The sequence below is a fragment of the Leopardus geoffroyi genome, chromosome C1 (assembly GCF_018350155.1).
Source record: "Leopardus geoffroyi isolate Oge1 chromosome C1, O.geoffroyi_Oge1_pat1.0, whole genome shotgun sequence".
NCBI classification, from domain to species: domain Eukaryota; kingdom Metazoa; phylum Chordata; class Mammalia; order Carnivora; family Felidae; genus Leopardus; species Leopardus geoffroyi.
In genome coordinates, this window is record NC_059328.1 from 149,152,764 (window position 1) to 149,180,017 (window position 27,254).

At 35.0% G+C, this 27,254-nt stretch overlaps 1 protein-coding gene across 11 annotated transcripts in view; it reads right to left on the minus strand.

The window, feature by feature from the left end:
• The window catches only part of BAZ2B (bromodomain adjacent to zinc finger domain 2B), a 328,314-nt gene that overhangs the window by 114,702 nt on the left and 186,358 nt on the right, over window positions 1–27,254 (minus strand). For 9 of the 11 annotated variants that reach the window (XM_045479949.1, XM_045479956.1, XM_045479948.1 and 6 more), the window contains 3 exons: window positions 13,385–13,573; window positions 8,900–9,067; window positions 7,117–7,310 (listed from right to left, as the gene is read on the minus strand). In XM_045479949.1, coding sequence (XP_045335905.1) covers window positions 7,117–7,310; window positions 8,900–9,067; window positions 13,385–13,573 — 551 coding nt within the window. The remainder of the gene's footprint in view (window positions 1–7,116; window positions 7,311–8,899; window positions 9,068–13,384; window positions 13,574–27,254) is intronic. The other 2 variants (XM_045479955.1, XM_045479953.1) reach the window with 2 other exon arrangements.

Sequence of the window (27,254 nt, forward strand, 5' to 3'; positions counted from 1 at the left end):
GGGGGAAAATACATAAAAGGCATCCAAATTGGTAAAACTTCTTCCTTATTTGCAGTTGACATGATACTATATATAGAAAATCCTAAAGACTCTACCAACAAACTACTAGAACAGATTAATGAACTCAGTAAAGTTGCAAGATACAAAATTAATCTACAGAAATCTGTTGCGTTTCTATACACTAATAATGAAGTAGCAGGAAGAAAAATTAAGAAAACAATTCCACTTACAATTGCACCAAAATAATAAAATACCTAAAAATAAACCAAGGAGGTGAAAGACCTGTATATGGAAACTACAAAACATTGATGAAAGAAACTGAAAAGGACACAAACAAATACAAATATATTCCATGCTCATGGACTGGAGGAACTGATATTATTAAAATGTCCATATTACCTAAAGCTGTCTACAGATTTAATGCAATCTCTATCAAAATATCAACAACATTTTTCACAGAATTAGAAGAAATACTACTAAATTTGTATGGAACCACAGGAGATTCTGAATAGCCAAACTAATCTTGAAAAAGAAGAACAAAGCTGGAGTATCACAATCCCAGATTTCAAGATATACTACAAAGCTGTAGTAAACAAAACAGTGTGGTACTGGGGCACCCAGATGACTCCGTCAATTAAGTATCTGACTTGATTTTGGCTCAGGTCATGATCTCATGGCTGTGAGGCCTTATATTGGGCTCCCTGCTGGGCATGAAGCCTGCTTAACATTTTCTCTCTCCCTCTTCCTCTGCCCCTCCGTGCTCATGCTCTCGCTCTCTCTAAAAAACAAAATGAAACAAAACAAAACAACAACACAACAACAAAAACTAAACAGAACCAGAGTGCTACAGGCAAAAAATAGACACATAGCACAACAGAATAGAATAAAAACCCTGAAATAAACATACTTTTATGGTCAATTGATCTACAACAAAGGAGGCAAGAAAATACAATGGGTAAGAGATAATCTCTTCAACAAATGGTGCTGGGAAAATAGGACACTTACAAGCAAAAGAATAAAAACAAGACCACTTTCTTGTACTATGCACAAAAATAAACTCAAGATAAGTATCTAAATATGAGACATGAAACCATAAAACTTCTAGAAGAAAACACAGGCAGTAGTTTCTTAGACATCAGCCATAGAAACATTTTTATCTGTGTCTCCTCAGGTAAGGGAAACAAAAGCAAAATTAACCTACTAGGACTTTATCAAGTAAAAAGATTTTGCAACAGTGAAAGAAACCATCAACAAAACAAAAAAGGCAACCTGCTGAATGGGAGAAGATAGTTACTCATGGTACATCTGATAAGGGGTTCATAGTCAAAATATATAAAAAACTTAATACAACTCAATGCTAAAAAAAACCCAAATAATTTGATTTAAAAATGGGTAGGGGACCTGAATAGACACTTCTCCAAAGAAGACATACAGACGGCCAACAGACAGATGAAAAGGTACTCAACATCACTCATCACTCATCAGAGAAATGCAAATCAAATCCACAACAAATTATCACCTTACACTAGTCAAAATGGCTAAAATCAAAAATAAAAGAAATAAGATGTGCTGGCAAGGCCATATAGAAAAAAACCTCATGCATTATTGGTGGGAATATAAATTGGTACAGCCACTCTGGAAAACGGCATGGAGATTCATCAAAAAGTTTAAATACAATTACTATATGATTCAGTAAGTGCACTACTGGGTATTATCCAAAGAAAATGAAAGTGCTAATTCAACAAGGTATATGCACCCCTATGTTTATTCAGCATTATTTACAATAGCCAAGATACGGAAGCAACTCAAGTGTTCATCAATATATGAATGGATAAGAAGATGTGATGTATATATTACAGTAGATATTATTCAGCCATAAAAAGAATGAGATTTTGCTACTTGCCACAACATGGATAGAGCTAGAGACTATCATGCTAAGTGAAATCAGTCAGAAAAAGACAAATATCATATGATTTCAGTCATATATGGAATTTAAGAAACAAAACAAATGAACAAAGAAAAGAAGAGAGAAATTTAAAAATCGACTCCTAAATACAGAGAACAAATTGGTGGTTGCCAGAAAGCAGGTGGGTGGGGGCTGGGTGAAATAGATAAAGGGGATTAAGGGTATCTTTATCCTGATGAGCACTAAGTAATGTATAGAACTGTTGAATCATTACATTGTACATCTGAAACTAATATAACACTGTATGTTAATGATACTTGAATTTAAAAAAGAACATTTCTCCAAAAAGGTGAAAACAGCTTTATTACATATTTTTCAATTAAAAATACCAGTTTTATATGTTAAAAAAAAAAACACTATGGGAGTAAGGAGTGCATGCAGAGAAGGGGGCAGCAGTGTGGACATAGCTCCTTGGAGCTCATACTAATGAGAATACCCATGAAACAAATCATAAGATGAAGATTGAAGAGCAGTTAAAGAGCAACAGGTAGAGAATATGACCCTGAAACCTATGTCCCTGGAAGGAAACAACCAAGAGTCTTTTATCACAATTGCTCAGTGGGGTGGCTTAAAGAGGAAAGAAAATGTTTGCTTGGGGCCTAAGTACAGTTCTGTTGAGTTTTGTGGTGAGTACCATTAGACTTTTGGCTTTACCATATGACCTTCTCCAGACCTTCATATGTTTTACTGTATTCTGGAAAACATTTATCTTCTGTTGAAAAGGGAACTAAAAGATCTAGAGGAAATATTTCCGTGAAATATTCCGGGCAAAAGGAAAGAAATCTTTATTTGTTCAATTGATCCTGGAAAACATACGGGGCTTGACGCTGTATTCAAAAAGGACAAAAGAAAATTTTATGAAATAGTTCTTTAAGATTAAAGTTGGAACCTGGGAGGCATGTTGAAATCTGAAGATTTAAGGTTGGACCAATATCACCTATATTTTGCTGTGGTGTCAGAACTTCCTAGTCCCCTTGATATTACAGCTGAATGGGTGAAGAAAGTGATGTGTGCACAATCACAAACTGTTGACTCTGTTCCCCCAGAAACCAGGCCTTGAACGTGGTTTTTATAAAATTTAGAGATGACACCACTCTAGTTATTATCTTTGTTTCCAAAATGTTTGCAGTTGATGCTAAGACTTTAATTCAAAATAAACCAAGACCCCTCACTGAAGAGGAAATACAAATGAGAGTAGACCAAATTCACTAATATGGGTGCACTTACTAGAACTTCCAGATATAATGTGTTAGTTTGTATAGCTCGAGTTATCTCAGCTTACTTGTTTGGATACATGAAACCTGGACTCAGTGGTGGCCTACCTTTAATAACGTGGAAATGTCACAGCTTCCCTGGTATGATATGGAAGAAGAAATCTAAAGGCTTTGAGTAACCAGAATATTGGAGTAAATTTACCATATGCAATCTGCATATCCACCCTACTCCTAATAACATCACTTCTATGGCAGATAAAGTCTAGTCAGAAGACAGAAAACACATCAGCAATTTGAACAGGGGAATTTTATTATATAGAATTATTAACTAGTGGGATGCCTAGGTGGCTCAGTTACAGGACTGAGCGTCCAACTCTTGATTTCAGCTCTGATCGTGGTCTCACTGTTTGTGGGATTGAGCCCCTCAGCACGCTTTGCACTAACAGTGAGGAGTCTGCTTGGAAATACTCTCTTACCCACTCTCTCTGCCTCTTCCCCACTCATGCTCACATGTGTGCTCTCACTCTCTCTCTCAAAATAAATAAACTTAAAAAAAAGAATTATTAACTAGTAACAGAATATGAACTGCTAAGAGAGACAGACCTCTAAAGAATACAAAATAGCAGTGTTTTCACTCATGCGGAATTTGAGAAACTTAACAGAAGCCCATGGAGAAGAGAAGGGGAAAAAATAGTTTCAAATAGAGACAAAGGCAAACCATAAGAGACTCTTAAATACAGAGAACAAACTGGGGGTTGATGGGGAGGGGGAGATGGAAGAGAGGGGAAAATGGGTGACGGGCATTGAAGAGGGCACTTGTTGGGATGAGCACTGGGTGTTGTACGTAAGCGATGAATCATGGGAATCTACTCCCGAAGCCAAGAGCACACTGTATACACTGTATGTTAGCTAACTTGACAATAATTATATTTAAAAACAAAACAAAACAAAAGGAAACAATCAGCAAAACTAAAAGGCAACCGACAGAATGGGAGAAGATATTTGCAAACAACCTATCAGATAAAGGGTTAGTATCCAAAATCTATAAAGAACTTCTCAAACTCAACACCCACAAAACAAATAATCCAGTGAAGAAATGGGCAAAAGAAATGAATAGACACTTCTCCAAAGAAGACATCCAGATGGCCAACCGACACATGAAAAAATGCTCAACATCACTCATCATCAGGGAAATACAAATCAAAACCACAATGAGATACCACCTCACACCTGTCAGAATGGCTAACATTAACAACTCAGGCAACAACAGATGTTGGCGAGGATGCGGAGAAAAGAGGATCTCTTTTGCATTGTTGGTGGGAATGCAAGCTGGTGTAGCCACTCTGGAAAACAGTATGGAGGTTCCTTAAAAAACTAAAAATAGAACTACCCTACAACCCAGCAATCTCACTACTAGGCATTCATCCACGGGATACAGGTGTGCTGTTTCAAAGGGACACATGCACTCCCATGTTTACAGCAGCACTATCAACAATAGCCAAAGTATGGAAAGAGCCCAAATGTCCATCGATGGATGAATGGATAAAGATGTGGTATATATATATACAATGGAGTATGACTCGGCAATCAAAAAGAATAAAATCTTGCCATTTGCAACTACGTGGATGGAACTGGAGGGCATTATGCTAAGTGAAATTAGTCAGAGAAAGACAAAAATCATATGACTTCACTCATATGAGGACTTTAAGAGACAAAACAGGTGAACACAAGGGAAGGGAAGCAAAAATAATATAAAAACAGGGAGGGGGACAAAAACATGAGACTCTTAAATATGGAGAACAAACAGAGGGTTACTACAGGGGTTGTGGGAGGGGGGATGGGCTAAATGGTTAAGGGGAATTAAGGAATCTATTCCTAAAATCATTGTTGCACTATATGCTAACTAACTTGGATATAAATTTAAAAAATAAATAAATATTAGAAAGAAAGAAAGAAAGAAAGAAAGAAAGAAAGAAAGAAAGAAAGAAAGAAAGAAAGAAAAAGGAAAAGAAAGAAAGAAAATGGGACTTACATGGCTGGGTGTTGGGAGAGCAAGGATACAGAAACCACAGGGAGCCGGTACATCACTCTCTTCCCAGGCCAGGGCTCCCCTGGTGAGGGCACTTCGTTGTGCAGCCTGCTGATGCATTTCTGGCTATGGGCAGGCCACTGTTGGAAGGGCTCTAGTCCCACATAACCAGAGTTGGCGAGAGGAGAGAGTTTACCACAATGTGGTTTGCTGTTATTTGGCAAGGCAGCCTTGTGAGGGCCCGATGTTGTGCAGTTAATTATAGCTGACTGCCTTGCATATAATACTAGGGTCCCAGCTTGTTGAAAGGCTCTAGAGGTGGAAGAAACTCATGGGCAGGCAGTTAGAAAAAGGCCTCTTCCACCCACATCACTGCCTGGTATCCCAGGAGCCCACCCTTTAAATAAATATGGCCTCTGTAAGTCACTGGCTAAAATTCCCCCCAGTTAGGATTATTGCAGTGAGCACATAAAAATAACTTTCAGAGCTGCCAAAGTTTAAATGTTGCCTATATTCACCTCCCTATGTCTGTGCCTCTTAACAAATGCCTGAAGACCTCCTTAAAAATTGACCTAAATCACAAAACTATATAAAAGAGGCATTGCAACTATCAAATAGCAAAGCAATAATAATAGATACTGTCATCTGCAAATACTGATAAACCTGTCTTCCTCTCCATCACTATATCCCCTTTTTAATATTCATGCCCTATTGCACTGGCTTATTTGACTTATCCGAACATTAAATAATGCAGCTCTAACAGGGGAAAAAAAAGAATATTGAAATAGCAGATGTATGGAGTAGCCACTTACTGTAGGGCACAGCTACAGTACTAAAATAAAGGTAAACTTGGAAGACAGTCTCTCTCTTCCAACCTCATTCACCCAAGGCTGAACTTCAGACTTTGTTGTAGAGGAGGTGGCTGTTGCCCACTGTCTGGCAGAAAAGCTAACTGAGGTATCACAGGTCAGGCTGGCAAATAGAAAACATGCCAGCTGGAGTGCCAGGAAAAGTTGCTGGAAACCTCCGAGCTAGGGTGCCAGTAAAATTAGCTAGAAAGCCACCCACTGCTGTTTGGGTAAAACTTACTAATAAGGTCCCTGCTGGGATGCCCATGAAACCCACTAGAATGGGTGTACTACTAGTTCTCCTGAACAGAGCCCATGGAGAAGCAGCCAGCTGGTGACAAAGCTACCCACTGGCAACCACGGCATAAGAGCAAGAAGAAAACACCAGAAACAGAAACAGAAGCCCTTTCCTCTTTCAGGGATTCTCCAAGATCCTCTGCTGACAAAGTCTAACATTGTGCCAATTGGCAAAGGATAAGAGGGTGAATTTATAGAGCTGAAAGGCATAAATTGATAACGTGCATAGTTGGGGATAAAATGAAATAAAATTGGCCATGAGGGGATGACTGCTGAAACTGAATAATAGATGCACAAGATTATTATGCTATTCTGTCTATTCTATATATTTGAAACTTCCCATAATGTTTTCTTATTTTTGTTTTCCTAAAAACATAGGCTCTGGGGTCAACCTGCTTGACTTCAAATCCTGGCCACTTACCAGCCAACTATTTTCAGGCTCTGTTTCCCCATGTGTAATTGCAATACCTAGCTCATTAGAGGTATAGACAGGATTAAAATAGGTGTGATATGCAAAACGATTAGAGTAGACCTGGTATGTAGTAAGTTCTCCATAAATCTTAGCTATTATTGCTATTTGTATTATTTATACTGGTGCTGACAGTTTTAATTTTTAAGAGACATAATATTAGCATCACACCATAAAAATAAACGTGTAAAAATAAGAGTTGGTAATTCATAAGAAATGATTCCACGGAGTCAGGTGGTTTGACCTTTACAATGATCTGTTGTATATTTGTCCTAGAAGGAAGAGTAACTTACCTTATCTTTTATTTTGTCAGCTCTAGCATCCAAAGGCTGGTTTTTGTTTTGTTCCTGATTACATTTTCGATTTCCTCCACCTGAGCTTATACTTTTACTTTGTCCCACAGAACTTGAAGCAGTAGTGGATAGTACAGGTGTGTTGATACCAGATACAGATGATGTAGTGTTTCCATTTATTGACCCATTTACACCTTGAAAATAAAAATAAACATGTTTATACAAAAGAATATTAATCAGTCATAAGAAGGAATGAAGTAATGATATATGCTACAATATGAAGGACTCTCTAAAACATTACGCTAAGTGAAAGGAATCAGACACAAAAAGTCACATATTGGATGATTCCATCTGTATGAAATATTCACAATGGGTAAATCCATAGAAACAGAGCACAGGTTAGTGGTTGCCAGGTTCTGGGGGAGGGAAGAATGAGGAGAAACTGCTTAAGGGGTATGGAGTTTCCTTTTGGAGTGATGAAAATGTTTTGAAACTAGATAGAGGTAGTGGTTGTTCAGTACTGTGAATACATTAAATTTCACTGAATTATTCACTTTAAAATGGTAACTTTATATTTATCTGAATTTCACTTCAATTAAAATAACGTTTAGAAATATAATTAAGAATGAAGTCTTGCCATTTGCAACTACGTGGATGGAACTAGAGGGGATTATGCTAAGTGAAATTAGTCAGCCAGAGAAAGACAAAAATCCTATGACTTCACTCATATGAGGACGTTAAGAGACAAAACAGATGAACATAAGGGAAGGGAAACAAAAATAATGTAAAACCAGGGAGGGGGACAAAACAGAAGAGACTCATAAATATGGAGAACAAACTGAGGGTTACAGGAGGGGTTGTGGGAGGGGCAGATGGGCTAAATGGGTAAGGGGCACTAAGGAATCTACTCCTGAAATCATTGTTGCACTATACGCTAACTAATTTGGATGTAAATTTTAAAAAAATTAAAAATAAAATTAAAGGGGCGCCTGGGTGGCTCAGTCGGTTAAGCGTCCGACTTCAGCCAGGTCACGATCTCGCGGTCCGTGAGTTCGAGCCCCGCGTCGGGCTCTGGGCTGATGGCTCAGAGCCTGGAGCCTGTTTCCGATTCTGTGTCTCCCTCTCTCTCTGCCCCTCCCCCGTTCATGCTCTGTCTCTCTCTGTCCCAAAAATAAATAAACGTTGAAAAAAAAAATTAAAAAAAAAAAATAAATAAAAAATAAAATTAAAAACAAAGAAAAAATAAATATAATTAAATGCAAATATTTCCCCTTTCAGAGCAAACCCACTGACAACTCTTACTCAAGTAAAAAAAGATAATAATAAACCATCTAAAATGCTATTATAATTCACAGATGATCTTCTAGCAGTTATCAACTACAGCAATATTAAAAATCAGTTAAAAGAAAAAAGGAGGACTTGGATATTAATTTTGATGAATTTAATGCTGAATTACAGAAGAAGTAATATCTTATTTTGGGTTACACAAAAGAGGTAATGAGATACAGAGGAAAAAGCAGTGGAGCTCGGAGTTAGAAGGCCTGGGTTCAAATCCTGCCCATGCCACATTTACATGTAAGTGGTCCTTGAATCACTTACTTAACCTTGGATGAGAAATGAGAATACTTCCAATCTCTAAGAGTCATCATTGTAAGATTAAGCAAGACAGTATGAAAAAGGTGTCTAGTACAATGTTATATAAATGTCATTAAATCTAAACTCTACTGAAAATAGGTATTGAAATGGAGCACTTGTAGGACCTCACTTAAGTTAATATAAATACCTTTTTCAGGACCATTTCTATTACTTTTTCCTGAAGTCCTTGAATGGAAGGAAGAAGAATCATGGTTCTGGGCTGGAGGAGCAAACAGCGGTGGAATTCCCAGCAATGGTGGAAAGAAGGTCGCCCCTGTACGAGTATGAACATCTGTTGTTCGCCACCATTCTGCACCTCAAAACCAAACACCAAACAAACAAACAAAAGTACGTGAATTAACTTTCTAGTTGATGTAACAATTCTTGTAATTTTCAAGTTTCATCTTGGAACAAAATTGCTGAATCACACATAGTTCTGATCATCTAACTATAAGATAGTTGATTAGATATTGTACACTCATCATTCCTCTTATTAAGATAATATCCAAGGATCTTCACTTAGCAACTCCTTGAGTTCAAGTTTATGAAAAATAAAGGTAGTCTATGGTTTTAAAAATAAAATGGAAAACTTGGAATATTAAAGAACTATTTGACTCTTTGATAACTTAAACCATAATTTTCAAAATTAGCAAAGAAACAATATTTAAAAATACACTAATCTATTTTAAAACCTTAGAATTTAAGTTACCATCTACAACCTATGTTAAGAATTTCTTCAAGTTACATACTAATAAATCTGGGTCTGATAAATCATAAATAATAATACAAAGACTGCTACTGTAAACCGGTATACCTCAAATGCATTTATGAAAGAAAATAGTCTATACTCAAACAAAAACATAAAGATATCAAAATCAGCGTGGGTTTTTTTCTAAGAAATGAAAAGCATTCAAAGATTTCCAAAACAAGTCATATTAAAATATGCAAGGTTTATAAAATTCCTCTCCATAAATTTAATGAAGAAAACTTGGATTTTGTTTATATTTTCTCTCATAATTACAGATAACGATGATTGTTTTAAAAATGTAAAATGACTCAATGGTAGAAAATCATCAAATGCAATTTAAATGTTCAAACAGTGGCTCTTAGTTTAAACTTTTGAAGCCAAATTTTATAGAATATATTTTCCAAAAAGGGTGAAGATTAGGAAGAGATTTGAAAATAATCCAAAAGAAAGTCTTGTATTACCCCATTTAAAATCTCAGAAATAATCTTTCCACTTGGCTAACCTACCAGAGTAACAAATCATTTATTACCTTTGAGGCTAATCATCAAAGAGATATGCTATATTTTTCTTTGATTCTAACTACCAGAAGGAAATTATAGAAAAAAAAACCCCAATAATATAGTATAAGAAACATTCAATATTCGTCAGGGTATTGTGTGATCTTTAAATCTTTTGCAGGAATATCTCTTCATTAAAAATAGAATGTAATGCAATGTTCACCGTCATCATCAGATTTTGCCAAGTGAAATCTTCATGGTAGCTGTTATTCTAAAAGGTCTAAGAGACAGCATAAGCAGAAAACTGCAAAAACTATTCTTCTGCACTGCAGGAAGGCGCTGCCAGTGAAATGACACCAATGCATATTTAGCAGTGACTGAATGACGGAAACTGAACCAAGAATAACTATACAAAGGCATTAATCATTTATCCATTGTTTAGATGAAAGAAGTGTATGTAGGTGGGAAGAAAAACTGTGTATTTGGAGCTTGTATCAGCACAGTTGCAATCTATTATTATTTATAGGTTTGAAACCTAGGTACCAGATAGATAATAAAAAGGGACTGAGGTTTCCTAAAGGTATTTATATTATTTAATATAGAGTCTATAATTAAAGCATTACAGCTGAATGTATAGACTTCATAAATAAACAACAAATCGGTAAGGTAATCAAAGTATAAGATTCAAATACTTTAGATATAACCTCAGAAAAAAACATAACCATAACACTGTACTTTAGAGCATTACTATAAAATATGTACACAATGGGGAATAGAAAAAAAAATTGGAAAATGAATATGGTATATTTAAACTGACACTACAGGTAAAACAAACAAACAAACAAGTAAATACAATAAATCAAATAAAAATATGAAGATGGTAAAGCTTCTGACTAAACTTTGCAAATGTCTAATATTTCATAAGAAATAATATAATTTTTGTTAAGCGACAAGCTTATTTATCTTCCAAATTTAAGAAAATAGAAAGCAAATTTAGTCACTCACAAACTAGTTTGTTGATAAGATAAAATATACAAAATAGGGAGTACATAACCCAGCACATAATGAGTTTCCAAATGTATTTAAATGAGGTAATAGCATATTGGCAATATTAATCATATTCAACTGTAAGAGTTTAATATTTTAGATGATATTGAACCTAGAAAATATAGCAGACTTTTAAAATCTTTTGTACTTGATACAGCCAGATGCTTCACAGAATTCATGATGATATACAAAAATATAATTATCAAAAATTATAAATATTTTAAAAGAGATTACTGTGAAATGCTATTTCAATATAAAAAGGAAATAATATCACACTAATATCCATGAAATTATTTTGCATCATTGATTCAATCATCTGAAATAAATTATTCCTTATTTAAAATTTCTAGTAATTTCTTCCTTGTGTGTCTTATTTTTTAAGGCGATTTCAAAAATTTGGCATTTAAATGATTACTCTTTTAAATAAAGGCAATTATAGAGAATTTAAATTTAAATTATACCAAATCTACAACTTGAAAAATGAGTCCTCTGGGTCTGGGCATAGTCTCTGTTCATTTGGCAAAAACAGTATGCTTATATAGACAATACTTTCATCATTAAAGACTGCTTGTAATTGTTTATCTACCTCCTAAAAACTGTCAACAACACATACAATGTGAGTGTATTCCTCAACACACAGAATATGACAGATGCTCAAAGAACTTTGTACAATAAATGAATGAGTGAATCGTCCAGGTAGGCTAGAGAAGTTATTAACTTTTTTTCTGTACAGTGGAAGTTATCAACAGTATTTAAATCCAGATGAGTAACTCTTTAAAACTGATAACTATCATTTATCACTGTGATAAACTATTCATTATCACTGGTAACTATCAGTGCAGATAGTATCTGATTTTAATAATATAATAATTATATCATGGCTTAGTAATACTGAAAAGCTATGTATGGTATGATAATTTAAGTTACCATCTAAGAATTTCCTCAAATTACATACCAGATAAATCCGGGTCTGATAACTACGATAAAATGATTTAAAAAAATTTAAGATAATTAGTAACTATATTACTACTATCTATTTTGATTTTTGTTCAGAAATCCTAGATTTCAGCAAATATCTATTGAATTGATTATCTTGCTAAGCAACCATGCTAGAAACTGGCCAAAATAAATTCCTATCAGTATTTTTAAAGCAGATGCTAAAACTTAGTTTAAGACTTCATTTTAACTTTGCAGTCACATTATCCCTCCCCTTCAGCTCCTCTCTCCCAAACAACTGAATTAAAGGAATAATATGACTCAAAAAACAGTACTTGAAATATACATCTAACCATCTTTCCATTCTGTATATAGTTAAAATGAGATACTTGTTTCCTTTTAAAGGAGAACTTGACAATTTATTACCCATTAAAGTGGGCAAGAGGAAATAATAATGATAACTACAATTATGTACTAATTATATATGCTAAACTTTGCAATCAGTACTGATATGGCTTATCCTTAATCTTTACAAGAACACTAAGAGGCAGGTACTATTATTTATCCTCATTTGTCAGATGAGAAAACTGAGGCAGAGTGGTCATATTACTTGTTCAAGGTAGCAGTCACATTTAAATTCAGGTCTATTTGTCTCTAGAATTATGCTCTAATTTTTAAGCTATTTTATGTAACACTAAACCATGTGTCCCTTACTAAAATTTATTAAAGTAAAATCAATCACCAGAAACACATTAAAGTTTAGACTTTCAAAATAACATAATGAGACAAATCATAGCATGTTTGTCCAATTTAAGCTTTAACTGATGTCCTACGGAGCTCCTGAATTCTCATCTATAGAATTGGGATAATTCTAGTCTTGCTGCTATGCAAGTGGTGCAAATCTATAGTTGTTCTTATCAAATATGGAAAAATATAGAAATTTAAGAGCCAAGTTCATCTTCCTTAGGAAGTGAGAACTCAAAATAAAAGTATGGATATATTGATTGTAAGAACTGGAATGTACTTTCCACTGTGAATTAAATAATTTTTTAAAATCAAATAAAGCTGAGAAAAGTTCATCAAGCTCTACACTTAAGATATTTACACCTCCCTGAATGTTATATTTCAATAAAAGGCATGAGAAAAACATGGCCTAATTATTCACTTTTGTGGCAGATGCCCCCTTCTCTAAACACTTGAATATCTATAATTGCACTGCCACCTAGCTCAAATCGTTGTGGGGTTTTTTGCACATGGTAAATAGGATAGAGCCAATTCTTGTACAAGAGTTTTAATATACCAGGCATTAGACTACTCTTTTTGTTCAATTTAATAAACAAATTACCGCTTGAACATTTTCAAGCTTTCCTCCTCTCCTTGAACACTGTTTGTAACAGATGTTTACCTGGAAAAGATGCTAGTTGGGGATGTGCGGCTAAGGCTGTGGGTGTACCAAGTGTCCCCAAACCACCAAATTCTGAATGCCCTGAGCTGGCTGAATGTAGACCAAAGACTGGGTGGCTGACCATTGGGAAGGCACTCGACACTGTGGACAGGTTAAACGGTTGATCCCCAGCTGCTCTGAATAAATGTCCTGGGAGGGAAAAAAACACACTTAAAGTTGTACTATAAAAACAGATGAGATTTATCTGATTTCAGCGTTCATAATTAAAGTTTCTTATCCATTAAATTTCTACTTTACACTTTTTTCTTTTGTATTTTTGCTCTTCACACTCTATAGAATATTTCTAGAAATATTGAAGTACTCTAAATATCAAAATGAGTGGTATAACCTTATTTACTTTGAATTTGAGATTTGAAAAATAATGTTTCAGGTACATAATTTTCACTAATTATATAGTTTGACCTGCTGAAGTGAACTTTCTGTTAATGCATTACATTCTTAGCAAAATTTTACACTCATAAGAATGAAAATAAAAGCGTTCTATTAACAGAAGGTTGAAAACCAATGAAGTCAGTCCAGGATTTGTCACCAACCATTACTCAGATTCTCATACACTCTGGGCAAAGCATTCCCAGTTCCATGTACTAGAAGTGAAGCTATGGTCTCTGTCCAATACCTCTGAGGTGAGGAGTGTGCATACCAAAAACAGATTATATTTTGGCCTAATAAAGCAATGTAAAAGACAACGTAAAGATTTAATAAACCTACTAACATATTTCTAAATGCATCTAAGGGTGGCTATCAATACAAAAGTCATTTTGAACTTTGTGATGGAAAGATCATGTTCAATTCAAATGTGTGTCTGTTCAATTTCCACTCTAAAGAGAATCTAGTTCTGAGTGTCATGATTCCAGTTTGAAACGTTACACAATCAAAACCATGACTTATTTTTCATATTTTGTAAGAGACATAGCAGGAAATTTGTTAATACTTGGAAACCTTCCTTTAACTTCCAGGAAATAATTAAGTTTCCTTGGCCTGATACTATGAAAACAGAATATCAAATCCCACACTCTAGGCTATTTTAAGAATTTACTGTGTAAAAGGTATTATTATGCTCTGTGTCAAAATAAGGGTAAGTCTTCCTTATTATCTCCTGCTTATACCATACCTAACTGTGTACTGCAATTTAGGTTTAACATAATACATTTGAGAAATGTAATTATGTAAGTTAAAAAAATATATAAACTTTTTTTGTCATTTAGTTATCAAGGAAATATCTCCTCTGCTTTTTTTATTCCTGAAAACCAAGAGGAAGTCATCAAAAAGGTCAGAGTCCACCTTCAGAGATTAATATAAACTCTGTATTATTTACTGAAATAACACAACACTTTTTAACTGAAGTAGTAAGATTTAAATAAATTGCATCAACTATATCTTATATCAGCTTATCAGGTAAAAAGTTCCAATTGAGGGTGAATTTCCCATTATAATAACGCAGTAACTGGATCTCACAGGAAGATCCTCAAAGTGCCTTTGCAAGAAGGCCCACAAACAAACTGTAAGGGAGAGGACAAGGGAAGGACAGACTTGGGTATCCTTTCTAAGTCAGCCAATCTCTGTTTCTGTTCATCACAGCCTAAATAGAAATTTTGTGAATTTGGTACTTTTGTGTTATCAGAATTCTAGACCACATTAGCACTAAAGTTGAGTCAAAACAAAAATAGGGCATACTATAAGAAAAGGTCATTCAAAATCACTAAGAGTAGCAACAGGTCACCAGAAAGATTGTGTAAATTTTTTTTTTTTTTTTTTGCAAATTCTCAAAAACCCAGCCAGTTTCTCTAAAAAATGAACTGTAACATCAAGAACTAGTATTTATTTATTTTCACAGGTAAAATCCCTGGTTCTTACCAATCATTTCAACTTCATCAGTCAGATGCCCTTAATCAAATGTTTCATTTATAAACATACTATGATCAGTTACCTTTCCTTCTACATCAGTTTTCTTGATAAGCAAGTTAAACTAACCATTCCAGTTTGAGGATTTTAGAGTCACTTTTCATTTATATTTTATAAAATAATAATTCTTAAATTATATTTGTCAACTCTATTTATGTAACAATGATTTAATATGAAAAAAATCTGTGGGGTAAACTCAAAACTACACAAATATTATAAAAATTCAGAACAGATTGAAATTATAAAGGGTCAGAAACTGCTCGAAATACTTTCATAACAGCTAATGAATTAGTAGTTAACATTCCTAGATGCATAGTTAAAAGATCAATTTTATTTTTGTGAAGAAGTAAATGAGCTAAATCTTGGAGTCTCGTGAACAGAAAACATGAACAATACTTAAATGAAGTTGTCACTCTTGCAGCAGTAATTAAGAACCAATCATACACAATTTGATAACAAAAATGTTCTTTTTTTTTAACTCTAAAAAGAGTGGATATCTAGAAGGAAGTGAATCTAGAATTTCAACCAAATATGAGCTTCACTCACCATAGATTCAAATGGAAAAAAGAAAGCATAGTCCTGTACACAGAGTTACATTTATGCCCGGCAACATTACAAAGAAGCTAACTTATTCTATTTTTTACTCTTTCTTGTAAAACTCTTGGTGAAGATAATTAAAGCATAGAAAACACCCAGGTGACAATGGAATCTTTAGGGTTTATTCCCTATTGGCCTATCACTTTTGTATTTAGTAAAAAACACTAGGACCACATTATAATGATTATAGTGATGCCATGCGTTATCAAAAATACACATTCGAGATTTCCTCTGCCATATATGGATACAGTTGTACACAGAAGGGAAATGATTTCATAATGCATCTCATAATTTTTACTGTATTTTGCCTTTATAGCAAGAATCTAGAAGTCAATGATATAAAAAATACTTTCTCATTAAAATCTCTTAACATTATATATAATTTCAGTATTGTTTTTGTACCAACTTTTAAAACACACAGATACTAATTCCATGTAAAAATCTTCCAGAATTATTCTGTTCTTTTTTTTTTTTTTTTTTTTTTTCAACGTTTATTTATTTTCGGGACAGAGAGAGACAGAGCATGAACGGGGGAGGGGCAGAGAGAGAGGGAAACACAGAATCGGAAACAGGCTCCAGGCTCTGAGCCATCAGCCCAGAGCCTGACACGGGGCTCGAACTCACGGACCACGAGATCGTGACCTGGCTGAAGTCGGACGCTTAACCGACTGCGCCACCCAGGCAGCCCTATTCTGTTCTTTATTCAAAAGTTTCTGTAATTCAGGCATTTCATAAACATACCTATGAAGTGTCAGGTGCTATGTTTAGTATTTGGCATACAAGGAAGAATGAGACATAATCCCTGACCTCAAGAAACTCATAGTTGAACATAACTTAAATACTATTGAACTATTTTTTACACCACATTGTCTAAAACAAGTTAATATTTCAATATTATTTAAACTGGTACTTTCATATATAGGAGCTAGTAATAGATTCCAAACACCCAAAAATGGTGTTTCATACAAAGTAGACAGTAAATATCTGTTGAACAAATTAATTCACTACTCATGAAAAGTACATCCATGGGACTTATTTCAAAGACCTTCAATCAGAACAGGAAGTTCTGATGAATCATTTAAACTGACAAGTATACTTCCTAGTTTTCTTTTGCCTTACTTCACCAACCCCTGGTCCTGACTTTTTTTTTTTTTTTTTTGAATGTTTATTTATTTTTGAGAGAGAGACAGGGATTAGGGGCAGACAGAGAGGGAGACACAGAATCCAAAGCAGGCTCCAGACTCTGATCTGTCAGCATAGAGCCCAATGCGGGGCTCAAACCCACAAACCGTGAGATTATGACCTGAGCCAAAGTCGGGCACTTAACCCTGACTTTTTTTTTTTTCTTAAATTACCACTTCCTCCTTGATTCCATTTAGGTCACATATTAGTTTTGATCATTCAAAATTCTACCACCTCAAAACATCTTAAACTCTTAAGTTGCACTCTACCCACAGTTTCCACATTTCCATTTCCTTACTTCTTAGCATGACTCCCCCAATCTCCTACCATACCGACCCTATCTATTCTTCCTTCTCAATCTCATCGCCATATCTCCTGAGTTAATCTTGAAATAAAAGTCTTACCTGTATGTTTGTTCCCTCCCCACTTCTTGGGATCTTTACTATTTGTGCCAAACCTCAAGCCTCTCTTCCATTTTGTCTATAAAGTAACTAAAGTTTTCCTAATCATCAGGATGATGATGATGTCTAATCTTGACATGTCTCATTTTTAACCTCTCTGTATAAATCTGGCCTTCCTGAGTGCCTCTTCCTTATTAAAACCCACATTCAGGGGAGTGAGGGAGGGGAGGGGGACTTAAAACACACACACACACACACACACACACACACACACACACACACACACACAATCCATGTTCACCCTTAAGCTCCAGGTCATGGAACGGTCTTGATCGTCTTCTTAACTGTATCTTTTAATAATATTTCTGGTTTGCTTTATTGGATTCTCTTTTCTAATTGTAAGCATTCTTAAAGATTTTGTCCAGCTATCTTTTTTTCCCCCTGTATTCTTTCTTTCTCAGTTATTCATGTGTTTTCACTGTCTTAACTATCACTTCTATGCAAATAATTGGTAAACTAGGAATTTAGCTCCTTGAGAACAAAAACTGAATCTCATTTATCTCAGTATCCCCAATACCTGGCATGTGTGAAACATAATTGGTACTTAAGTAACAAATGTTTCCCATGTTGTATTTTTGGTCACGTTATTTCTTTTACTTCACATCCCCCACCTAAGTAACGTTTGTTTTTTTTTTTTTACTTCTTTTGCCTTTTATAATCTTATCTATCTTAACTATTTCAAAAACATATTGCCCAAGAAGTATTCCTGAACTTCCCAGACATGTTTTGGGTTTTTTTTTGAACTTTCATGATTATTTGCAATCTTTTACCACACTACATTTCTAGAATGTAAAGTTATAAAGAAAAAAGCCATCTCTTAATCATTTTTACTGTCTTTAAAACATTGCATAAAACAAACTGTTATCAGTTGCAAGGGCAATGCTTCCTAATACCTGCATACAGACAGCTAAAATGGTCGTTTTCTTTGTTTCCTTCTTCTTTTAAAAGGCTAGAACAACCAGGAATTATTTGAATGACTGAAAATACAGTTGATCCTTGCACAACATAGAAGGGGTGCCACCCCTCCTCCCACCCCTGCAGGTGAAACTCCACCTATACCTTTTGACTCCTTCCAAAACTTAACTACTAATAGCCTATTGTCAACTGGAAGCCTTACTGACAACATAACAGTCAAAATTAACACATATTTTGTATGTTATCTATATTCTATACAATATTCTTACAATTAAAATATTACAAATGTTAAGGGGCACCTGGGTGGCTCAGTCGGTTGAGTGTCCGACTTCAGCTCAGGTCATGATCTCACGGCCTGTGGGTTTGAGCCCTGCATCCGGCTCTGTGCTGACAGCTTGGAGCCTGAAGCCTGCTTTGGATTCTGTGTCTCCCTCCCTCTCTGCCCCTAACCCACTCGCATTCTGTCTCTGTCTCTCTCAAAAATAAATAAATATTAAAAAAATTTTTTTAATATTACAAATGTTAAAATCATAATGAAGAGAAGTACATTTATAATACTAAACGGTATTTATTGGGGGAAAAACGTCTGTATAAGGGGACCCACACAGTTCAAACCGTGTTGTTCAAGGAACAACTGTATATCTCACTGTTTCTATCCTCCAATTATAAAAAGCATTCACAAAGTTACTCAAAGCTCTTTGGGAAATTATATGCTGATTTAATGACTCTATGTTATGGCTTTAATCTTCTTATACAGCAGGGGGTGCTGTTTATATTACACCCTTGATTCCATCACCAGAACAATATCCTTAGCCTTTAGCTATATTGAAATTTCAAGCTCCTGTTCATAAAGTGACTTTTTATCAGGGACTGGTGGTGGCTCAATGAATGTCATAACTACATTTAAAACAAGACATATTCTGTATTAATAAAAATAACACAATAATTTTCTTACATGAAGCAAAATACAACATGAGTCAAACAGGTTCTGTTAACCTCATGACTACAAAATAAAGTTATTTGGATACTAGAATGTTCCATTTTTGGAGAAGTATTTTTTTTCTACATTAATATACCTGATGTCAGAAGATCCTCCAAAATAAACACTTGTTATGATTAAAATTCTTAAATTTTGCTCTGAGAAAACATTTGCAATCTGATAAATCATGTCATAAGATGAACATACTTTTAGAAGACTACAATTATTCTTTTTAACAGATACTAATATTCAAACATAGTTTCAATATTATGAATGCAACTTTTAGTTTCTATTTTAAGTGGTAGATAATAATGCGCACATCTTGAATAATAAAAATTAATATACATCTGTAATACCTAAGTTCTGACTTCCATTATAATAAGCTCAATATTTTTTAGCAGAGCTTTTTAAATTCTGCTAGCTAATCTATGTATAAGTAATTTAAAGAAGTTACACAAATGCCAGTGTCTTGCTAACAAGCCATGGTAACTAACAAGGCATGGTAACTGCAAGTGTCTTTATTAATGTTGGTGAATTTCATGCCAGAACACAATAAGGGTTTTCCCCCCATGAGAACAAAATAGTATAAATACTGTACTAATGCCTTGAACCTAAACTACCACTGAATAAAATCTCCTATCTACTAGAAAAGTCCAGATAGCCAATTGAAGCAAAATAATTAGGGGTGCCTGCATGGCGGTTCAGTTGGTTGAGCATTCGACTTTGGCTCAGGTTATGATCTCAATCTCATGGTTCATGAGTTCGAGTCCCACGTGGGGCTCTGTGCTGACAGCTCAGAGTCTGGAACCTGCTTCAGATTCTGTGTCTCCCTCTCTCTGCCCTTCCCCCGCTCATACTCGGTCTGTCTGTCTCTCTCCAAAATAAATAAATATTAAAAAAATAGTTTAAAAATAATTATAAAAAGTATGCTAAAGCATTTAATCTTTTTAAAAATCAAGGAGACTGCTTACTGTGAGAGAACTCCACAAATGTTGCCTTTTGTGCACTAGAAATAAAAATGTCTTTAATCTTTCAATGCTTCCCAAACTTGTTGCAACATGTCTTCAAACTCTTGTCTCCACTTACTTAAAATTATAAGCATAATTTTACAGCATTGCGAAATCAGCCTCTGCTATACAGGTAGGCTTACTTCTGCATAATCATCAAAACTGGCAGCACATTGAAATAAAGGTTATGTGCGTATTTTAACACTAGAAATGACTAAGTGTAAAAACAACTTGAACATCATCGAAATCACTGTAAATTCAAGAAATGCTCAAATGATTGGCTCGCATATTAAAATCCTTAAATATATTAATCTTCAAATATTCTAGAACTCAAAGTGTGTAAACTATATAAACTTGATCTCTGATTAGAGAACAAACAGAAAGAAATCTATAGTTAATGGTGATAAAACATTTCCCCAAATAAACTTCATTTCATTCCTGCAGTCTCAAAACGTTTTTAGCCAGTTAACCCTTATATTTTAACATTTAAAATGATGCATGGCATGGAAATAAAGTATTAATTTTTTTTTTAATTTTTTTTATTCAACGTTTATTTTTATTTTTGGGACAGAGAGAGACAGAGCATGAACGGGGGAGGGGCAGAGAGAGAGGGAGACACAAATCAGAAACAGGCTCCAGGCTCTGAGCCATCAGCCCAGAGCCCGACGCGGGGCTCGAACTCACGGACCGCGAGATCGTGACCTGGCTGAAGTCGGATGCTTAACCGACTGTGCCACCCAGGCGCCCCAAGTATTAATTTTTAAATATTTATTTTGAGATTATTTTAGGACTCACAAGAGTTGCAAAAACAGCAGAGTCTCAACCTCCCCTATGTTAACATCTTACGTGACAAAAAATAATTTTCAAAACCAGGAAATTAACCTTGATTAATTAATTAAAATTAAAAATTTATTCAGATCTTTTAAGGTTTAGTTGCTGTACCTCCTTAATTTTCCCTGATTTGTGACAGTTCCTCAGACTTGTCTTTCAGGACCTTGATACATTCAAGAGTACTGGTTCAGTATTTTGTAGAACATCTCTCAATGTGGTTTCTTTAATGCTTTCTCTCAATTTGAAGAGATTATGCATCATTGGGTAGGGTAACCAATGTGCCCTTCTTGGTGCAACATATCTGGGGCCCAAGATGTTGCTATGTGTACCAGAGAGACTAATTCCATCACTCGATTTAAGTTGTGATCTGCCTGGATTTTATGTAAAATTACCATTTTTCCTTTCAAATAGTTGTGGTGTGATAAAATTAGAAAACAAGTCATTAACAGCCTAGGTAACCTTGGGAACAAAAGCTGCCACTCTCTAACACTGAACATGGTAAACAGCTTTTGATTCAGTTTAGCAAATGACAGTTGTTAAAAGATAGGAGCAGTTCCTCTTTCATAATAAGCATTTTTGTTAGATCCGACGAAAAGATTTAGAGTTCACGGATTAAAATGCTAAAAATATACAATATTTTATATATACTTTTATCTTCAAATCCAACTGTACTTATTTTAGTAATGAAATAGAAAACTAAAAATAATCGAATTCCAAAATCTTATTTTACCTATGTCTTAATAAATAAAAAATACTTACAATGAGCAAAAATTATTAAATCAGCTTTGAAAAACATACTAAGTGTATTAATTTGCTGGGGTTGCTATAACAAAGTACCACAAACTGAGTGCCTCTGATTACAATTTATCATCACACAGTTTCAGAGGCTAGCAGTCAGAAATCAAAGAGGCTCTAAGGAAGGATCTGTTCCATGGTTCTCTCTTAGCTTTTGGTAACCTAGGTGTTCTTTGTAGGTCTTTACATGGGCTTCTCTGTGCATGTCTCTGTGTCCAAATTTCCCTCATTCATAAGGATACCAGTCATACAGGTTTAAAACCCACTCTAATAACCTCATTTTAACTTGATCTTCTGTAAGGACTCTATCTCCAAATAGGTCACATTCTGAGATATTGGGAGTTAGGACTCCAGTATGTTTTCTGGGAAGAGACAAAATTTAATCTATAGCACTGGGTTTATTTTTATGAGTACTTAATTGATTTTAAGATATTACCTTACTTTAGTAATTTACTGTTAAAATTCTAAGTTAAAACTACAAAGTTCTACTCATAAAAGTTAGGTAAAATAATATTTCAAAAATATTGGGTGCTCTGTCATCAAATCCGTCATTAAATAAACCCACTAAGTTGGAGGAAGTTTAGATACTTGAAAGTTTGAGGGCCTTTATTTATGAAATTTGTAGATATCTACAACATATACAAATCATCTAAAAAGGAAAATAATGATAGTTTATACTATAATGTAAATATTCAAAGAAACTGCGATGAAACTTTGGCTGTATCCCTAAACCCACAAGAATAGGTCTATCTCATTCCCTTGATGATTCACTAGTGATGTAAACTTAAGCCCTGGGTATCTTCTAAATAAGAAGTTCGAATAAAATAACAACTTTGAACTTGCAGGGTTTTATTTATTCCTTGTGTTTTCAGCAAGGTCAGCTGATACTTTAAGATTCTTTACCATGTGGCTTACAATGCCCATCCCCAGCTAAAATCTGCATAGCCGTTTGGTATTACCGAACAAAATATAGCATCATCTAGAAAATGTATTAATTAAAGTTAATTTATCATCTAATTTTCATGTCCAAGTCCTGCAAGTTCATCTCCTACCTTTCTTCAAAAATTGTTTCTTGAGCATATATTTTGTGCCAATCCCTGAATGGATAAATGTGGATTAAAAAAAAGCAGATATAGTTCTTGTCCTTTAAACACAGAAAAAGGACAAGTAAAATAACACCAACTGTATAATTAGATTGTGAAGAGTATGATGGAGGAAATTATTAGGGGCAAAAATATATAATAGTGGGACAATTACATAGACACTATGAACAGAGGAGAATTCTCCGATTAGTGTCTTAGGACATTTAACCTGAGACAAACCATAAGAAAGAATCAGCCACATGAAGATCTTCCAGACACAGGGGAAGCATGTTTGAGATCCTGATTTGGGAAAGAATGTTTTATATCTGAAGAAGTGAAAGGCTTAGGAGGCTGAAAGATAATGGGACCAGAGTGAGAACAGTACCGGATCAATTTGATGTAGTCAGAGATTTGATCATGGAGGGTATAGGGTGTTAGGTGTTAGGTCAAAAGGTACCAAACACCCAGCTCAAAAGTGGCTAAAGTAAAAAAGTGTATGTATTAACTCACATAATGTAAAAGCTTTGGAAAATGTTCACTTTAAATAAGGAAGATTGATTGAAAGTTTACCAGTACCTAATTTCTCTTTCTTCGTTTGGTTCTACTTCCTCAAATGGGCCCTTCCTCCTAGGTTTGTGGGACAAAAGGGTATCCTTTCTCACTAATAACAATCCCAGAATGGAATCCTTTGTCTTTGATTACTCTGACTTACATCATGTGGCCCTTATTCCTTAGCCAATCACTACTGCCTGAGAAATATATTTGGATTGGCTAGACTGGGTAACACACCACCCCTGGAGTCTTAGGCGAATTTTTTTTAAGTGATTTGTTCTGGGGGGGGCAACTTCAGGCAATACTGTAGTAGTAGTGAAGAGGTCACATGAACCATCCATAGAAAATAATTATAAAAATCGGATTTAAAATAACAACAACAAAATTAAAGGTACTGAAAAGCAACCAAAAGCTAAGAAAAGCCAAGGGAGAGTTTAATCTAGAAAAATCGTAATGAGAAGGGGGTAAGAAGTATGACTTTGTGGCTTTCTGGTCCGATATGCTGCCTAAACCTCACAGGTATAACTACAGAAAAGAGCGGAAGAAAACACATCAGGCTTATCAACTAAAGGTGCCAGAGGTCAGAATCCAGGGCTGAGAAAACATCGGGAAATTTAAAGGGGAAATTCTGGCAATGAGCAAACCACAGAAAGAATGAGACCCAAATTCAGAGCTTAAATTATCCAAATGCCTAGCTACAAGTACACTGTACATGAATAGGGAAGGATTCCAGGGCACTGCAAAATAGCTAGCAGAGAATGCAGAGAAATCTACTCCTGAAAGACAGAGCTACACATGGCAGATCAGCTGAGTTTGATGTATTTCTTTATTGAGTACAATCCCTCACCATGATAAGCTTAGACAGCAGAAAGCCTGAAGTGTCAGAGTACAGAGTCCAAAGCTAGCACAGCAGCTGGAAAGTAGAGGGTAATCTTAGAAGCAAGGAAACCACAGAGAGAAAGAGACTCATCTCTGCCTAAGTACTTGGCTGACCCAACAGTTTTCACAGGCACAGAAGAAACCAGCAGGGGGTTAGTCTAAAAAAAAAAAAAAAAAGAAAAAAGTAGAAAGTCAAAAAACAGAGGATAGATCATCATCAGTATGTTTTTGACCACAATGACATTAAAATGGACATCAATAAAGAATTGAGATGTTGGGAAACCCAAAAGTTTCCACCAAAAAACTGCTAGAATTGATTCATGAATTCAGCAAAGTTGCAGGATATAAAATCAACGCACAGAAATCAGTTGCATTCCTATACACCAAAAATGAAGTGACAGAAAGAGAAATCAAGGAATCGATCCCATTTACAGTTGCACAAAAAACCATAAAATACCTAGGAATAAATCTAACCAAAGAGGTGAAAAATCTATACACTGAAAACTATAGAAAGCTTATGAAAGAAATTGAAGAAGACACAAAAAAAAAAATGGAAAAAGATTCCATGCTCCTGGATAGGAAAAACAAATATTGTTAAAATGTCGATACTACCCAAAGCAATCTACATATTCAGTGCAATCCCTATCAAAGTAACACCAGCATTCTTCACAGAGCTAGAAAAAATTATCCTAAAATTTGTATGTAACCAGAAAAGACCCTGAATAGCCAAAGCAATCTTGAAAAAGGAAACCAAACCAAGAGGCATCACAATCCTGGACTTAAAGCTATACTACAAAGTTGTAATCATCAAGAACAGTATGGTACTGGCACAAGTACAGACACTCAGATCAATGGAACAGAATAGAGACTGCAGAAATGGACCCACAAACATATAGCCAACTAATCTTTGACAAAGCAGGAAAGAATATCCAATGGAATAAAGACAGTCTCTTCAGCAAGTGGTGTTGGGAAAACTGGACAGCGACATGCAGAAGAATGAACCTGGACCACTTTCTTATACCATACACAAAAATAAACTCAAAATGGATGAAAGACCTTAATGTAAGACAGGAAGCCATCAAAATCCTCGAGGAGAAAGCAGGCAAAACCCTCTTTGATCTTGGCCGCAGCAACTTCTTACTCAACACGTCTCCAGAGGCAAGGGAAACAAAAGCAAAAATGAACTACTGGGACCTCATCAAAATAAAAAGCTTCTGCACAGCGTAGGAAACAATCAGCAAAACTAAAAGGCAACCGACAAAATGGGAGAAGATATTTGCAAACAACCTGTCAGATAAAGGGTTAGTATCCAAAATCTATAAAGAACTCAAACTCAACACCCACAAAACAAATAATCCAGTGAAGAAATGGGCAAAAGAAATGAATAGACACTTCTCCAAAGAAGACATCCAGATGGCCAACCGACACATGAAAAAATGCTCAACATCACTCATCATCAGGGAAATACAAATCAAAACCACAATGAGATACCACCTCACACCTGTCAGAATGGCTAACATTAACAACTCAGGCAACAACAGATGTTGGCGAGGATGCGGAGAAAAGAGGATCTCTTTTGCATTGTTGGTGGGAATGCAAGCTGGTGCAGCCACTCTGGAAAACAGTATGGAGGTTCCTTAAAAAACTAAAAATAGAACTACCCTATAACCCAGCAATCGTACTATGAGGCATTTATCCACGGGATACAGGTGTGCTGTTTCAAAGGGACACATGCATGCCCATGTTTACAGCAGCACTATCAACAATAGCCAAAGTATGGAAAGAGCCCAAATGTCCATCGATGGATGAATGGATAAAGATGTGGTATATATATATATACAATGGAGCATGAGTCGGCAATCAAAAAGAATGAAATCTTGCCGAGGGGATTATGCTAAGTGAAATTAGTCAGAGAAAGACAAAAATCATATGACTTCACTCATATGAGGACTTTAAGAGACAAAATAGATGAACATAAGGGAAGGGAAACAAAAATAATATAAAAACAGGGAGGGGGACAAAACAGAACAGACTTATAAATATGGAGAACAAACAGGGTTACAGGAGGGGTTGTGGGGCGGGGGGGGAATGGGCTAAATGGGTAAGGGGCGCTAAGGAATCTACTCCTGAAATCATTGTTGCACTATATGCTAACTAATTTGGGAGTAAATTTTAAAAAATAAAAAATAAAATTAAAAAAACTTGAGATGTCAAATTACTGACTTCCAAATAACCCATTGGTGAAAGAAAAATTCAAAAGGCAACAAAATATTTTCACTAGAATGATACTGAAAACATCAAAATATGTGGGATATAGTTACAACAGTAGTTAACCAAGAAGTTTATAACATTAAATGCATACATAAGAAAAAGAAAAAGGTCTTGAATAAATGACCTAAGCTTTCCTTTTAAGAAGTTACCAAAAAGAAAGAAAGAAAGAAAGAAAGAAAGAAAGAAAGAAAGAAAGAAATTACACACACAAAAGAAAAAAAATCAGGAAATAATAAAGGACAGAAATAAATAAAACAGAAAAGTGAGAAAAACCAATGAAACCGAAAGCTAGTTTGTCAAAAAGATTAATAAAATTGATAAACCTCTAGTCACAAAGAAAAAAAAGGCACAAATTAT